Consider the following 17,384-nt stretch of genomic DNA (forward strand, 5'->3'; position numbering starts at 1 on the left):
TTAGGGAAGTTGTACTGTGGCTCAAATGGTAGAGCACTAAGCCTTGAGCTGAAGAGCTAAGGGCCCAGGCCCAGAGTTCAAGGCCCATTACTGACAAATAATAATATATATAGAGAGAGAGATAGATATACACACCTATATATTTATATATACCCATAGGTATATGGGTATATTATATCATATATATATATATGGTATAGTATATCTATAGGAATATATATAGGTACATATGTGTGTGTGTGTATGTGTATGTGTATAGGGGCCAGGTGTCTGGCCTGATGGGAGAGTGCTTACCTAGCATGCACAAAGCACTGAGTTCGATGCCTTGGTACCATATACACAGAAAAAAGCTGTAAGTGATGCTGTGCCTCAAGTAGTAGAGCACTAGTCTTGAGAAAGTCCAAGGATGATGCTTAGGCACTCAGTTCAAGCCCCAGGACTGACAAATATATATATATTTAATATATATATAAATATATTTATATGTAAAGTAGTACTTTCTCTAAAGTATATATATGTGAATTATGTATTATGTAATATATAAACACTTTTCAACTTTTCAACAGATTCCTGCTACATTAGTGAATTCTATTGTTTATTGTACTAAACATATGATTGTTGCTGCTGTAATAATACTATAATAGCTGTTGTTACTATTTTCCATATATACATTTGAAAGTTTGCCATATGTTAGGTAATGTGCCAAGAATTTTATATGCATATTCTCACTTAATCTTCATAAAACCTGTGAATGATTTACTATTATTCTTTTTTGACAAATTAGGCAGTTAGGTCTGTGGAGACTAATCTTCTGACAGGTGGATCTGAGGTTGGAATCTAGGGATCTGATAATGAAGCTAAAGCTCAGTGTTGTTCAACGTTTCAAATACTCAATTACATGTTCACACTAAGCTTACTGTATAAGAAGTCCCAATTAATATTACAGCTAATATTTATTAATGTTTGCTCTGTTCTAGATCATTTAACCCTACAGCAAACCTATGAGGAGCCACAATCAGGCTAATTTAACAGCTGAGAAAACAGATTGGCCAGAATCATGCAAGTGGCTTTGGGGAAATTCTAGGACTTGAGTTTTAAACTATCCAATATACGGTGTTATAGCTAATGCTGCAGATCCATTTATCTTAGGTCTAAAAGCATGAAAATAATTCTTGATTCTTTTTCTTGTCTCTAGTGATTTAATATTTATAAAATGACATGAAATTTCTGCCCTAGAGGAAAAACGTCATGGCAAATACAAGGAAATCTTTTTCTATATAGCCATAATATAGTCAGATGTTTGCCTTTATATTTATAAAGAATAATATTAAAAATTCTTATTTGCTTTATAATTCTCTGTGTTGTCAGACTTTAGTTACTGATGCACTTACTTTTGAAGCCTCTCATTTTTCTAATTTGGTATGAATTTGGAAAATGGATGACCATGCTAATTGAAACAGTAGCCACTAGAAACAGTAAATACAAGCATCTATCGATAACATTTTTTGAGATTTTACTCCTTGGATTTAATAATACATTTTGTGTATATAAATTAACTCACATAAGGAATGTATTTCTGTAATTATTCTGTTTTTAGTATTTCTTCTCAGATTTTTCTACTAGAGGAATGAGAAGTGGATCTCCAGGGAATTGGAACATACATTAATAATGCATGAGCCAGCTCAAAATATGATCTTCCTTAATAAATGCTTTATTTTTATTCATAAAATGAATAATGCCCACAGATAGTTATTAATATGCTCATTTTAGATATATAACCCATATTTAATTAAAGTTGGCAATTCAGGAGTTTACCAGAGTTTACTCTGATTTATCGATAGCACTGACAATACATATCATTAGAGGAAGATAGTACAGATGCCAATGCCACCTATTGTAGCATAATTTCTTGGGATAGGGACCAAAACATTTAAATTTGTTATCTAACTGCTATTCACAAGTGTATTTTGCTAATGTGTTTTAGTAATTATTCTTGGAAAACCTAGTCTTAAAGTAGTTTGAAAAAATCACATTAAAATATCGTACATTTTATTATACTTTAAACATGTATTCACCTACTAAGTTAAATATTTATTGCCTTCCTTGATTTTTTTAATTTCAAATATATAAATATTTTACTCAAATGTGTTTAACTAATTTCAGACTCAACTGGTTCAAATGTATTCAGATAATTAACATAAGATTGGAATAAGAAAATGTAGTGTTACTGGAGAAAATAATGCAATAGTCCTGGGAAAATAGTGGAATTGTCATGACATTATCTAGATATTATTTAAACTTTTATTTGGAAGTTCCATATTATAAATAAATCCTTTTTATTTTAATAGGATGCTGATTGATTCAGTGTTTTGCGTTATTTATCAGTGCTCGCCATAAACCTGAGACATGCCTACTGGTAAGACTTCTGTAAAATTCGCGTGTAAAATTCATATTTTAAGAAATTCTTCAACAGATTAGTGAACAAAGTATATGTCATTAATAAAACATTTAGATAGTAGTGTATGTTTTATACTTAATCTCTTCTGTAGTGACTATCCGGAAAGTGAAACCAGATATGTTCATTTCAATAATAATTCTTATTGAAATTCTTAATTCTTATTGAGCTTTTTTCCAAAATGAGATGACTAGCCAGTAGGCCATAGTTTGCCCATGGCTATTCTAGGCCATTCATTAATTTGTTCAACATTTACTCATTGGAATATATTTATTAACTCCCTATTCTGTGTCAGCCAGAACTTGATATTAGCAGCTAAAGACTTCTGAAGTAGATAGTATAATGAGTGAGATAGACATTTATTTATATAGATAGGGCAAATAATTATATATTCTCCATTGAAATAAGTGCTATATGGCAAAGAATAAGCCTTCTAAGTGAAAACAGGAAAATTTAGACCTTAACCAACTATGGTGCATTTCAGAGGCAACAGTAGATAGCTCACCATCAGTCAGGTAAGGAGTTAGAGGAGGCTTCAGTGACGTGAAAAGGAACTTGTTCTGGCAAAAGAGCTATGGAAAAAGGAACCAAGAGGGAGATACCCAAGGGGACACATCATGAGTTGACACTAGAAGTAGTCAAGTCAGGAGGTGAAGTATCCTCTGAGGAAGTATGTAAAGGATTTAATTCTAAGTTAAATGGGAAATCTGCAGTAATTTAGGGAATAACAGGACCTGATTTGTGTTTTAAAGGGAAAAATACTATTAGTTAAATGTCAGCTGTAAGCTGGGAAAGTTTTATTTTTCATAAAGATTGGTCTTTGACAGAATTATTGTGACTACAAGTAAGGGAAAAGAAGTTTAGAGATATTAAGTCACTTCTGTAAAGTCATATGATAGTATGTAGATAGTATTGAGCATTACCATAACAAAGCTTTAGCAGAAGTACCTAAAAAGGAAAGAGAGATATAAGTGATTGGTGTATCAGTAGAAATAAAAGAAAAAGTTTTTAAGAAGGAGGGACTGCTCAGATGTCAAATAGTTAAAAACACAAGTAGGTATCTATAAGACTACATTCCTTAATTTAGGTTTTGTTGTAATTGAGTTGTTTAGAACATGACAAGAATCTTTATTTTTTGTAGTTGAGAGTGAAGCCAAAGTAAAAACCAAAGTTTGCTTTGAAGAATTACTTAAGGCCCACAGTGATCTAATTCGTGAAAGAAAAAAACTAAGGAAAAAACTTGGCAAATCTAGAGAAAACATCTCAGTGAGTAATCATTCAGTTGTGGTGACTTAAATATATGTATATAATTATTTTTGTGCCAAGATTGTAAGGAATTTTAAAAATTAAAACAGTAAGTCAACATCATAATTGGTACCACATGGTAAAATAAAGTTTACATCAGAACCATCCACTCTTACATTATTTAATTTGGTCTTAAGTGCTGCTCCCCTGTGAGAACTAAGACACATTGGTGAGGATGACCAAAACAGATGAGGAAATTTTAACTACCAAATCACTTTTTTTTTTTTTTTTTTTTGCCAGTCCTGGGGCTTGAATTCAAGGCTTAGGCACTGTCCTTGGATACTTTTTGCACAAGGCTAGCACTCTGCCACTTGATTCGTAGCACCACTTCTGGCTTCTTCTGAGTATGTGGTATGGAGGAATCAAATGCAGAGCTTTGTCCCTGCTAGGTGAGCACTCTACCACTAGGCTACGCTCTGGGCCCCCATATCACATTTGTTTATTTGTTTATTTTTATTTCTACTTTTTGCCAGTCCTGAAACATGAACTCAGAGCCTGACCACTGTCCTTGGGCTTTTTCCTTAAGGCTAGCACTCTGCCACTTAAGCCACAGCACTTACTTCTGGCTTTTCTATGTATGTGGTACCCAGGATTGAACCTAGGCACGTTAGGCAAGCACTCTACCACTAGACCAAACTCCCTGCCCCATACCATGTTTTTCAGGAATATATTTTTAACTTCAAAATTGTGAACAATGTAGGAATATCTTCAATATTGGCTTGACTTCATTTAGACTTAATTCTGTTACTGTATGCATTGGTACCATGAGGAATAATGGCTTTAAGTAGTAATTATCTGTTTATATTTGAGGCACACTTGAAAGGATTAAAAATTTAGACTGGCCAATCACAGTGGTTTGTAAGAAAATTGTAGTTGAAGCAAGCAGGCAAAAAGTTAGTGTGGCTTCTCTACTGTTGATAAACAGGACAGGTATAGTAGGACACACTTGTAATTCAAACTGTGTAAGAGACATAGGTAAGGCTGTAGAACTGGCCAGGCCTGCCAAAATTCACAACACCCTATCAGAAACACAAACCAAAATGGTTTAAGGCCATGGCCTAGGTGGTACAAGGTGCCTAATAAGTGTAAGGCCCTAAGTTCAAACCCCAGTACTACAAACACAGTAAAAAAAATTACAGAACTCAAAATAATTTAAACAGATAGCTACAACTTCAATCACGAGTCAAATAACATCCACAGGGAGTACACTATTCTTCATACCTGTCTTACTATTTCAACTGAACCTCTTCTCCTTTGACCATGATCTTTTTTCAAAAATTCTTTTTTGTCAAAAAAATTCTTTTTTGTCAAAAATCATTACGATGAAGATTTTTAATGTCAAAGTCTACAATTAGCCTACAAGCATGTGAAATGATTGCTATTGTGAACTTTCAGTCTTAATACTCTTCCTAAAAGATTTTTGTTAGCATTAGTTATCCAAGGAGGAAGGGGAGGTTTCTGTTATTTCCATAGATACCTGCAGTATACCCCAATCAAACTTACCTTGTCTTAAAACAATTTTAAAATTTTTCATTGATTTATTTGCATATATGTGTGTAGCATTCTTTGACTAAATTCTTCAATGTCCTACATAGTCTTTCTCTGGGAAGAGTTTAATGATAAATTATATATCCTATGTTTTAAGTTGAGCAAGTTTCACCACTTTCCCTGTATATTCTAAGATGAAACGTATTCATGTTAGTATCTGTCTGGTATGCATCACTGTACCTATATGTTCTCAGGTAATGCAAACACAAGTAGAAACATTGGCCAGAATCTAGCCATAAGCAAGTTCATAATATGCATATACCACTTAGAGCAATTTAGAGCTACTGGTAGAATGGGACAGATTATCATCCATAGTGAATACTGCTGTGAAGCAGAACAGTATTCTCTTTTGGGTTTTTTTGTTTTTTTCTGGTGGTGGCCAATATGTAGTATAGTACCACCCATAGGTTTTATAACCCATAAACAAAATGCTAAAAGTTTAGACCAAGAATTGTAAATGAAGTATATAACCAGATAGTGAGCAGAAGTTATACTCATTTACCTAAGGTTAAGTTTAGATGTTGGGGACACAGAAGTGTAAAGTTGCTAGATATAATCTACCGAGCTCTTAGTAAAGTTGCTAGATATAATCTACTGAGCTCTTAGCAGACACCAAACTTAAACAAATTTGCTTCCAGAAATACACTAGGGAGAAGAATATAGGAAGAAATGCTCTTAATTCAAAAGAAGGAAGGCTTGAAAGAAAATAAGTCATTTTGAAATGATCAATTCCAGGAAATAGAAGAGGTAAAAGTGCTTAATTGTATTAACTAGATACATGAGTCGTCTCTCAGGCAGTCTTCTAAACATTATATACGCACTTTATTTTCATTTAATATAAAACAGCAGAATTATGAGGTTTTTTCAATAGATAAGGAAAATAGATCACAGATACGGAGTAATTTGTCTAAAGTTACATAGTAAATGGTAGAAACAAAATTCATGGACAATCTGAGATTCTACTTTCTTAACCACAATTCAGTATTACTTTTTTTTTTTTTTTGCCAGTCCTGGGCCTTGAACTCAGGGCCTGCGCATTGTTGTTGGACTTTCTTAAGGTTGGTGCTCTATCACTTGAGCCACATCACCAGTTCTGGCTTTTTTTCTATGTATGTGGTACCAAGCAATTGAACTCAGGTCTTCATGCATGCTAGGCAAGCACTCTACTACTAGGCCAAACTCCCAGCCCCTCAGTATTACTTCTTTTAATCCTACGTTACATAAATACAGATTTATGTACCTATTCTACTGAACATCAGCTTAGCAACAGTCCACTGTAGAGGATTGGCCATTTCCCCAAGGATTGCCAGGTGGAGCAGTAGTTCACTACTGCCACCCAGTGTCTTTAAAGGGTATTGTTCTATGTACCACTAGTATGGAAGACTTCAAAACTCAACATACAGTTTCCATGGAATGCATATCTCTCACACCATTAGAAAGTAATAACATCCTAAGTTAGGAGGCATTGTATACAAGAATGTGAGATGGCAGAACCAGATTGTTTCTAAGATTGGACCAAATTATTTTACTTAATGAGGAAATGTCATATTTCTGTCACCTAGAATGTAGTTACTGTTTGCAATAATTAAAACAAGTAATGTATAATAGATGAAATTGATCATTATACTTTCTACATCATTAGAAGTCAGAAAAGTATAATTTTTTAGTCCAGTGATACTGATTTGGACTTTTTATTTTTATTTATGCCTTATTGTATTTTATTGTCAGGGTAATGGATACATTACTTTCAAACCTTGATACCCCTTCTCATGTTTTTGTCCCCCTTTCCCACTCCCCCTTCCCAGTCATCTTGTTTTCCCCTCCCCTTCCCTATTTCAAATAAGTGTATATACAGTATACCAGTTAACAAATAGAAAAATAAAAATTTTAAGGCTAAAACAAAGAGTAGGAAATTTAAGAAGAAATATTTAATCGTGACAATAAATAGATTACCTGTTTTGAAAATTAGATTCTAAAATAGATTGTTAAATATGTAGTTTTCTATTTTCAAGGTTCATGCACCAAAGAAAATGCATAAAATTTCAAAATAATTATGGAAAAATATAAAGAACATTCTCGAAAGAAGCAGCTGTCTTGTGAATGTATGTAAAAGACTAACTCAAAAAAAAAAAGAAAAAAGTTCTGTATTTTAATTGGAAACAGGACCATAATGATTTGTTTAAGCCTTTTGTTCATCCCTGTGAAAATTCTGCTGCCTCTAGGGTTATAGGAAAGTACAAATCCAAGCATACTTGTTATGAAAGATTTTAATACTTCAAGCGTAACTCTTTTTTTTTTTTTTTGCCAGTCCTGGGCTTGGGCTCAGGGCCTGAGCACTGTCCTTGGGCTTTCTCAAGGCTAGAGCTCTACCACTTGAGCCTCAGCACCACTTCCGGCTTTTTTCTATGTATGTGGTACCGAGGATTCGAACCCGGGTCTTCATGCATGCTAGGCAAGCACTTTAACCACTAGGCCAAACTCCCAGCCCGCGTAACTCTTTTTGAAGAAGGAAAATAGCATGTGGTGACCTGTATATACCAACTTACAGATTTTTTCCTTTAAAATCTGAATCCAGAGGAAATACCTTCCTTCATATCTTAAGTATTTAATATTGCTGATATCTTTTGTAAACATACTAGGATATGGAACATATCTATGTTTGAAATAAAACTATCTACTGTAAGCCAAGAACCATACTACGTGATTTATATGCATTAACCGAACCCCAGAAGAACTATTTGTCATCAGTATACTTTGATGAACTGAAACACAGAGGTTAAAGAATAACTCAGGATTCTACAAATAATAATAGTGAAGCTGTATTCTGACTTTATACCTTGTGTTCATGATAGGTCTACTGTATTTCTATTCTGTTGTGCTTGTAGTGATGAGAACAAATGATCACTATTGACAGTCCAAGATGCCAATTTAGGAAATCTATGTAGATCTACTTACAGGTGAATCAGAACTATGTAAAAAACCAAGTATTATAGCTAGAAACAATATTTGTTATAAATATTAGAGAGAACTAGAAAAATTAGCAGGTAAATATTAAATATATACAAACTACAAAAACCCCAGACAATGCTACATTAGATTTTCTAAAAATACAGATTCATAATGCAACAAGTTGAATTTTGTTGGTATTATAGAAGACTTCTACTTTATGTATGCCAGGTCATCTTAATTTTTTAGATATTATTCAATTGTAATAATCTCTAGTGACTGAGTTTGGACTCCCCAGAACTGTGAGAGAATGAATTTCTGTTCTGCATTAAAAAAAAATCTCCAGGGCCAGGAGTTTGTCCTAGTGGTAGAGTGCTTGCTTAACATGCACAAAGACCCAGGTTCGTTTCCTCAGTACCACATACATGGAAAATACTGGAAGTGGTACTGTAGCTCAACTGGTAGAGCTCTAGCCTTGAGAAAGCCCAAGAACAGTGCTCAGACCCTAAGTTCAAGCCTCAGGACTGACAAAAAAAATCTCCAGTAAACTCTTCGTTCAAATGGAAAAAATGTACACTAGAATTAATTGTAAAGATTACAAAGAAGACAAACTTCAACATTAAAGCAAGAATGGGTATTACAGCATTTCTAGATGTTTTTAAATAAATCTTTCAAGAAATGGTGTTGAAGACAGTATGGTAGTGTATGTTTATCATCCCAGCACTCAGGAGGTAGAGACAAGAGAATCACAAATGTAAGACCAGCCTGGGCTACAAGCTAAACCTGTCTGCAACAAAACAAAATATAACAAAACCCCTTAAGAACTAGTATTGATAGGATTTCTTTTGCTTTTGAAGAAAAGGACTAATTAAAATTTAACTTTGTTACATTTCACACAATATAAAAGGTTAAATGTAAAAGTTAAATTAGTGGAGAAATGGTTAGGTAATATAATAGAAGCCAAGTACTGTTGGGTCATTCCTGTAATCCTAGATACTCAACAGACTTGAGAGCTGAGAATTGCAGTTTGAAGGAAGCCAGCCAGGGCAAGAAAGTCTGTGAGACTCTTATCTCCGATTAGCCATCAGAAAACTGGAAGTGGCGCTGTGGCTCCAAGTGATAGAGTGCTAGCCTTGAGCAAAAAGAGTTCAGTGGCAGTGCCCAGGCCCTAGGTTTAAGCCCAGTGACTGACAGAAACTCTGTGTGTGTGTGTGTGTGTGTGTGTGTGTGTGTGTGTGTGTGTGTGTGTGTGTGTGTGCGCGCACATGCACCTATGTGTGTGTGCGCATGTGTGCATGTAAATGGCTAGCTTAATCTAGTATGGAGAAATATTCTAGTTTGAAATGGTATAAAAGATACCCCAAATACAGGAGGGGCTGGAAGTGGTGCTGTGGTCCAAGTGGAAGAGTTCTAGCTTTGAGAAAGCCCAAGGGCAGTGCTCCAGCCCTGAGCTCAAGGCCCAAGATTGGCAAAAAGTAAAAAAAAATAAAAAAGATAAACCAAATACAGTATTCTGAGAAGGCTCAGTATTTTTTGAATAAGATGTATAACATGCATTTTTTGAAAAATTATTAAGTCAATTCACTGAGAAAAATATGGAATATTTTTCCTATAACTACTAGTAATATACAACATGTAGATGTCCATATTCTGGAGTCTGAAGGATCTTACTGCTTTACAGTTATTATCATACTAGTCCTCAAGACAACTCGTTTCACTCCTCTTGTGGACACATAAAGAAGTAGTATAAATTAAAATTATAATTATTAAGATTTTAAATAGCAAAATGAACAAAAGGCATAAAAGAAAGACTGTAAGAAAGCAACATTAATAGATTATTGACAATTAACAATAGACCACATACATAATAGTTTATCAATGGGAGAATAGTGAGCAAAACTTTTTGATATAATGCTGATAGAAAATAAAAGATTATGAGCTGTGTGGTGGCTCAGGCCTGTAATCCTAGCTACTCAGGAGGCTGAGATCTGGAGCCTGGGCACAAAAAGACCTGAGACTCTTTATCTCCAATTAACCTCTAGAAAATGGAAAGTGGGGCTTGGCTCAAGGGTAAGGTGGTAGCCTTAAACTGGAGCTCAGGGTCATCTCCCAGGCCTAGGGGTAGGGTGGTAGCCTTGAGCTGAAGAGCTCAGGGACAGTACCCAGGCCGAGTTCAAGCCCCAAGACCCACAAAAAAAAAAAAAAGTAAAGGATCATGTTCAAGCCACTCAAGAAGTTGTGAAGTTATTATGAAGAATGGTCCAGTTGTTTTGAGGTCACAGTGGAGTTTGTAGATAGATCTTATATGGATGGGTAGGACATGATAAGGCAAGTAATGACTGAAGTAATGGACTGTGGGATTGGAGTGTCAAGAATCTCCTAACAGGGGCTTACGTATAGGAGACTTGTAGACCATAATAAACTACTACTATTTTTACTCTTAACTCCATAGTGTTTTGCTATTCAGAGCAGTTAAAAATAACAAATATAAATTATTAAGTAGAGAATAAACACTCAAATTGTAGTTACAGTTTTCAGAACTATATTTGAATGTGTGTGCGTGCGTTCAAGGCTAGCACTCTACAACTTGAACTACAGCTCCACTTCTAGCTTTTTGGTGGTTAATTAGAATTGAAGAATCTCATGGACTGCTGGCCTGAATAGTGATCCTGTGATCTCAGCCTCCTGAATAGCTAGGATCACAAGCATGAGCCAATTCAGGTGCCTAGCCTGAATTTTTTCTTCACAATGAGGAAAATTGCACTGGTGGCCCACACCTGAAATCCTAGTTACTCTGGAGGCTGAGATCTGAGGATGGAGATTCACAGCCTGGCCAAGCAGGAGAATCTGTGAGACTCTTAGCTCCAGTTAACCTCCAGAAAACCAGAAGTAGAGATGTTGCTCAAAGAGCACCAGCCTTAAGCAGAAAAGCTCAGGGACAGAACCCAAGCCCTGAGTTCGAGCACCACAACCACCACCACCAACAACAACAAAAACAAAGAAAAATTAAGCCATATTCTTTGCTCAGTACCATTGTTTATATCAGCTGTATTTCTTACCCATCTCATCTTATTGTTAATGTGCTATGTTTTTTTGAATTACAGTTCCCCCCCAAATATTTGTGTGATAAATTAATTTTAAAGGGTAAAAATTCTTCTGCAAATTTTGAAGGTATTAATAATACCATTTGCATATTCATTTCACTTTGTAAATGCTGGCTTGGCATTAGCTTCCAAATCTAGAATGATCTTGGCTTTATCAAAGTAAATAAGACCTCAACTGGATCATACTGAAGTCAAATATATTTAGGGAAAAAGCCAAATATATTTAGGGAATCCCAACAAAATATTGTATACAGCAACATAGAATGCATAATATCTGAGATCCAACTAATACCACTTGCCAGTTTAGGAAGAAAGGTTAACTGGCTGGGCATGTTGGTATGCACATATAATCCCAGCTCAGAATATCTGGGCTGGATAATGGTGAGTTAAAGACCAGAATCTATAGTATAGTCAACATAGCAAAATACTGTCTTAAATAAATGAATAAATGACCTAATCAAGAAAACATAAAGTTGAAGATGACCTATAACCAAAAGGTACATGAATCAGAAACAAACTAGGAGAAAAAGATATAAAAGAGATAAAGAAGATGTATAAAATGATCACATCAAACTTGAGTATTGTATATGAAATTATAGATTGGATATAATTAAATATTGGAGCCTGTTGTAACTTAGGACAGCTGATTATTATACATCAGGGAGTTTGTAAATTGAAATGGTTGAAATCCTTAAAGTGAAAAAGTTAAACAAGAGCTAGAGGCCTTAAGTTCAAATCTTGATACCAGCACACACACACACAAAACCAAACTGCCCATAGTGGTCTATGGGAAACAGGAAGAAGGATCATACAGTTTCAGGCCAATACTGAGCAGCAGCACAAGGCAAAGGACTTGTGACTCAAGTGCTAAGCACACTTTCCTAGCAAGCACAAGGCCTGAGCTCATGAGACACACAAAAACATTGCTTAAATTCAGAATTACCAACCTTAAATTTTGTATCAAGACAAATACCACAAAAAGTCCAGGTAAATTATAAACCTTTTTAAAATGATTAAAAGCTGAAAAAATTCCAGCAAACGATATAGAAGAAATGATAAAGATTGTAATGATAGAACTTTGGACTTAATCAAAGAACACAAGAAATAGTAAATATGATTTAAAAAAAACCTTTGTTTTAAGATATATAAAGGATAAGTTTTAAAGTAAGGATAATGATGTTTGTGCAATTCTGGTATGTGTAGAAGTGAAAAATGAGACAACATAGTACACAAGTTAGGAGGAGGTAAATTGAAATGTACTTCAAGTTTCTTAAAATAGATGTGAAATAATAGCATTGGAGATGTAGGTTAAAGATGTATAAGACTTGGTGTTATCATCAATCATCGTAAAAGAAAAGGAGAGGTTAACTAAAGCTCCAGTAATGATCTGAGAATGCAGGAAAAGAAAAAAAAAGAGCAGATAGGACAAATAGAAGCAACTCGGAATAGAGCTTCAAATTACAAAAGACAAAAACAGGTTCACATCTGTAAACCTACTCACTTGGACAGCTGAGAACAGGATTGAGCCTTGAGGTCAGCCAGGGAAATAAACTTCAAGAGACCCCATTTCAATTTGTAGCTGGGGATAGTGGCACACATCTGTCATTTCAAGCTACAAGGGATACTGGAAAACTGAAATGGATGATCCACTGTACCAGGCCATCCTGGGTAGAAAAGCCTGTGAGAGTTACACTATTATGTGCCTATAACCCAGTGACAAGCAGAAGCCTAAGGTAGAATAGTAGCAGCTCAGGCAAGTTCTGGGACAGAAAGTAAGACTGCATCCTAAAAATAACCAGTGAAAAACAGGGATAGAGCTGTGACTTAGCTACTCTGACTGTAGACACCCAATCCAAAATCAGATGTCCACCATAAATCATATTGTTGACATTAACTCTTTGGTTAAACTGGTACAGTGTGGCCCAAGGCTTCAGCCATTAAATAATTCTATTAAATATAACATTCCAAGGGCTTCATTTTGCAGAAGCCTGCCAATGTCTAGTCCTATAAACTGTTTTATCAATCAAGTCCTCCAAGTTACTCTTATGCTCAACATCTAACCAAACTGACCACAAAAAAAAGCATAGAAGACATAAATTACCAATGTTTGGAAACTTAGAATATTCACTGCCGATAATACAGACTTTGAAAAGATAATAGGGTATCCAGGTATGCACAAATGTATTAACTGTAGAGTGGTATTTTCAGAAGATAATTTATGCAGTGTAATTCCTTAGAAAGACTCACAATCCAACAAAATGTTTACCAGGAAACTGGTACTTGAGAGATGGGGACTGAGGTCAGAGAAGAGGGATAGACAAAGAGAAGAAGGAGTGAGGAAAATGTATTCATAGCACTCAGTGCCTATCTTATGAAATTAAGAAAATGAGGGGTAGGTGTTGGTTTAGGAAGAATTAAAATGATGAAAGCAATGACATTCATCAAAATGCACTGTATTTGTCAAATGGTAATGTCATTGTACAACTACTTATAGACAATAAAAATAATTTATACTTTAAAAAGATGAGGAATATTACAAATTACTTCAGTATAACTAATTTAAAACTGAAATTATGTTTATAAATTACATGAAGGACACAAACTGCCAAAACTCAATCACAAAGAAGTAGATGAATATTGTATACCTTAAAAAGAAACTGAAACTGTTCTTAGAAACCTCATAAAGAAAGCTAGTCCCAAATGTTGTCTTTAGCAAATTGCACCAAAGAGTAGAGGAAGAATGAGTATATACAAATTTTATGGACCATTCAATAAGGGAAGAAGAGAAGATGCCTTCCTATTCCTTTTTTTTGTGTGTGTGGTCAGTTATTACTTTAATACCAAAATGGTACCAGATGAAGACATTCTACAAAAACCACCAACTAGTGCCCACTGGAAGATAGATTCATGCTCCAGTAAGAAAATAGGAAATAAATCTAATAGTATTTATCTTAGGTATATGTTGTTATTTTGGCATTGAAAACATTACTCAGTGTAATTCACTATATGAAAGTATTAAATAAGAAAATGATATGATCATTCCAAATGCAGAAAAAGGGGAAAGAGAGGGGCTTGGAAATACCCATTAGTCTTCAATACAGGCATCTAAAATCCCACAGCTAATTTCATATTTAATGGCAAATAATGAGTTGCTTAGGCTGGGCATGGTGGTTCACGCCTGTAATCCTACCTACTCAGGAGGCTGAGAGCTGAGGATCAAGGTTCAAAGCCAGTCCAGGCACTAAAGACTATGAGACTTACTTCCAGTCAACCACTAGAAAACGGGAAATGGCACTGTGGCTCAGGGTTAGGGGGTTAGCCTTGAGTTGAAAAGCTCAGGGATAGCACCCAGGCCCAGAGTTCAAGCCCCATGACCAAAAAAAAAAAAAAGTTGCTTATGCCCTAAGCTTAAATATGTTAATAGCTTGCATTTGCATTATAGACCCTGAGCAATGCAATAATACATGTACCAGTAATGAATAGTCTAAAACTAAAATTTAAAAAAATAAATAGCCACAAAAATATGTCGCAGCCAAGCATAAATATGAATCATCTATATACTAAAAACCTCCAAAGTGCTAAAAATAAAGACTTAGTAAATAGATGTGTTATGTTCACAGTTTGAAAGAATCAATATTATTAATTGTATTTCCCCCAAAGTTCTATTGATTCAGTTCAATTCAAACTTCACAGCAATTTAGTATTTAAAAACTTAATTATAAAATGTATTTGGATATGTAACAGACCAAAAAGAAAATAAATTACTCAAAGACCCATTGTGAAACTATTTTAATGAAGACAACATGATATTGTCTTAAAGACAGGTATATTCATCCATAGGGCAAAGTAAACTCTAGAAATAAGGCCAGTATAAATGATCAGTTGATTCTTTGTTCTTTTTCTTTGTGTGTGTGTTTTTTCTAATTCTTTTGTTACTGTTTCAAATTAAGCGTACACTGCTGCTAAAAAAATGGAAAAATAAGTTTGGTTATTTATTTATTATTTTTGCCAGTCCTGGAGCTTGGACTCAATGCCTGAGCACTATCCTTGGGCATTCTTTAAGGCTAGCACTGGAAACCAGGTCTTTTGTGCATGCTAGCCAAGCACTCTACCACTCAGACCAAGTTTACTTATTAAAAAAAGCCTTTTTTTTTTTTTTTGCCAGTCACAGGGCTTAAACTCAAGAGTCTGAGCACTGTCCTTGGGCTTTCTCATGGGTAGTAGTCTACCACTTGAGCCACACCATCAATCGTGGTTTTTTCTATGTAAGTGGTACTGAGAAATTGAATGTGGATCTTCGTCCATGCTAGGCAAGCACTCTACCACTAGGCCAAACTCCCAGCAGAGAAGCTATTTTTAGTAGATTTAATTTGGAGAAATCTTTCAGAAAATATGGTTCTATAATTTACTTTTAAAGATGGGATAGAGTTTCTGGATGATAGAGCTTGGAACTGAGCAAAGTAGTCCTGAATATATTAAAATATTGGATATGTATTGAGATACTCGTTCTTTCAGTATTTTCCCATCTTCTTTTTACTATACCACCTACTTTTAAACTGGTGTGTGTGTGTGTGTGTGTGTGTGTGTGTGTGTGTGTGTGGATTAAGCTTCTTTTTGCTCAAGGCCAGCACTCGATCACTTGACTCACACTGCCACTTCTAGATTTTTGGTTTATGGGAATAAGATTCTCAAGGACTTCTTTGCCTGAGCAGTTAACTGCTTTTAAACAAGGAATTTTAATCACTGAACTTCACTATTCTTTGGTCACTTCATTCATATCTAGGAGAATTCATCTTGAATTTGACCTCTATCTTAGAGAATTTTGGCTTTTACCCATTCTGATTCAAAACATATCTGTTAACTTTTCTGTAAAAGTTTTCTGTCATTTACAGATTGATCCTGTAATAAATATCTCAGCCATTTTGGGGTCCTGGAAACCCCCAGCAGTAGCTGGGAGTAAGTTTAATAGCAGCACAGCGACTACTCTCCACCTTTGGGTTGATGGAGAGCAGCCCTCACCTTCCTTCCGTGGGGCTGAGCTTTTAAAGGAGAGCACCACACAGGTGGTCCTGTTCACCGGAAAATTACCACATGCAGGTGGTCAAGTAGTTTACACAAACTGTTTACAAAAACAGAATTATCTAATACTGACACGTTATTACAATCCTTATGACTTTTCAAGAACCACTGTTACTTTTGGGAACTGTCTTGTGTGTATGATTTTGTTTTTGTTGTGTTTGGTTTTTTTCCTCCAGTAAGATTTTTTTTTAATTGAAGTTTATTATTGGGGTAATGTGTAGAGGGGTTATAGTTATATTCCTCAGGTAGTGAGTGCGTTACTTCTCAAACCTTGATACCCCTTCTCGTGTTTTTGTCCCCTTTTCCCTCCCCCCATCCCCTATAAGGTTTTTCCTTTTTTGAAATAGTTTGAACTGGTAGCTCAGCCTAGGCTAAAACTTCAAATCGTCTTGTCTCCCACTCCTAAGTGCTGTGTTTGTGTGTGTGAATCACCCCCAGCTTTGATTAGTCTCTTAATTTCTGATAGTGTCTGTTTAAATCCTTAGGGAAATTCTCTACTTACTTTCTAATTAATAACATTCTTTAGTGATTTTTCAGCCTTTTATTGATGTTTCGTGTTAAAATATCTCTTATTTCAAATAATTTTGATTAGGGAAAGAAGTATAGCTTGCTGCTTGCCTAGATTATCATTTGAGTTAACAAGATTTTGTGATACACAGGCTAATTGCAGACTAGTTGTAAAGCTGTACACTTGGTTGTAGAGTATAATTATGTAGAAAGAAAAAGAACCCTTGTATGTTTTCTGCTTCAGAACTTGAGAAATATTTTATGTTCAGTGACTCAGCAGTTTTTCAAAGTCTCTTAATTAGATTGCAGTTAGGATTATTCTGCTAATGAGGAAAATGATATTTAAGATTTGGGTAATTGTTACTTCTTAAAAATCCTTAATTACTCTTTCAATTCTTGGCAGTACTGGGATTTAAATTCAGAGGCTAATCCTACTAGGC

General features: G+C 35.0%; 1 protein-coding gene across 7 annotated transcripts in view; it reads left to right on the forward strand.

The window, feature by feature from the left end:
• Nucleotides 1-2,333: 2,333 nt before the first annotated feature.
• Nucleotides 2,334-17,384, forward strand: part of Ahi1 (Abelson helper integration site 1) — a 151,781-nt gene continuing 136,730 nt past the window's right edge. For 6 of the 7 annotated variants that reach the window (XR_016536471.1, XM_090338078.1, XM_090338081.1 and 3 more), the window contains exons 1-2: nt 2,334-2,416; nt 3,597-3,721. Coding sequence is in view for 5 of the 7 variants with exons in the window: in XM_090338078.1 (XP_090194204.1) it covers nt 2,407-2,416; nt 3,597-3,721 (135 nt within the window). In the remaining 2 variants the exon portion in view is untranslated. The remainder of the gene's footprint in view (nt 2,417-3,596; nt 3,722-17,384) is intronic. The other variant, XM_090338083.1, reaches the window with a different exon arrangement.

Source organism: Megascapheus bottae, chromosome 8 (genome assembly GCF_031878675.1).
Source record: "Megascapheus bottae isolate mThoBot1 chromosome 8, mThoBot2.hap1, whole genome shotgun sequence".
NCBI classification, from domain to species: Eukaryota; Metazoa; Chordata; class Mammalia; order Rodentia; family Geomyidae; genus Megascapheus; species Megascapheus bottae.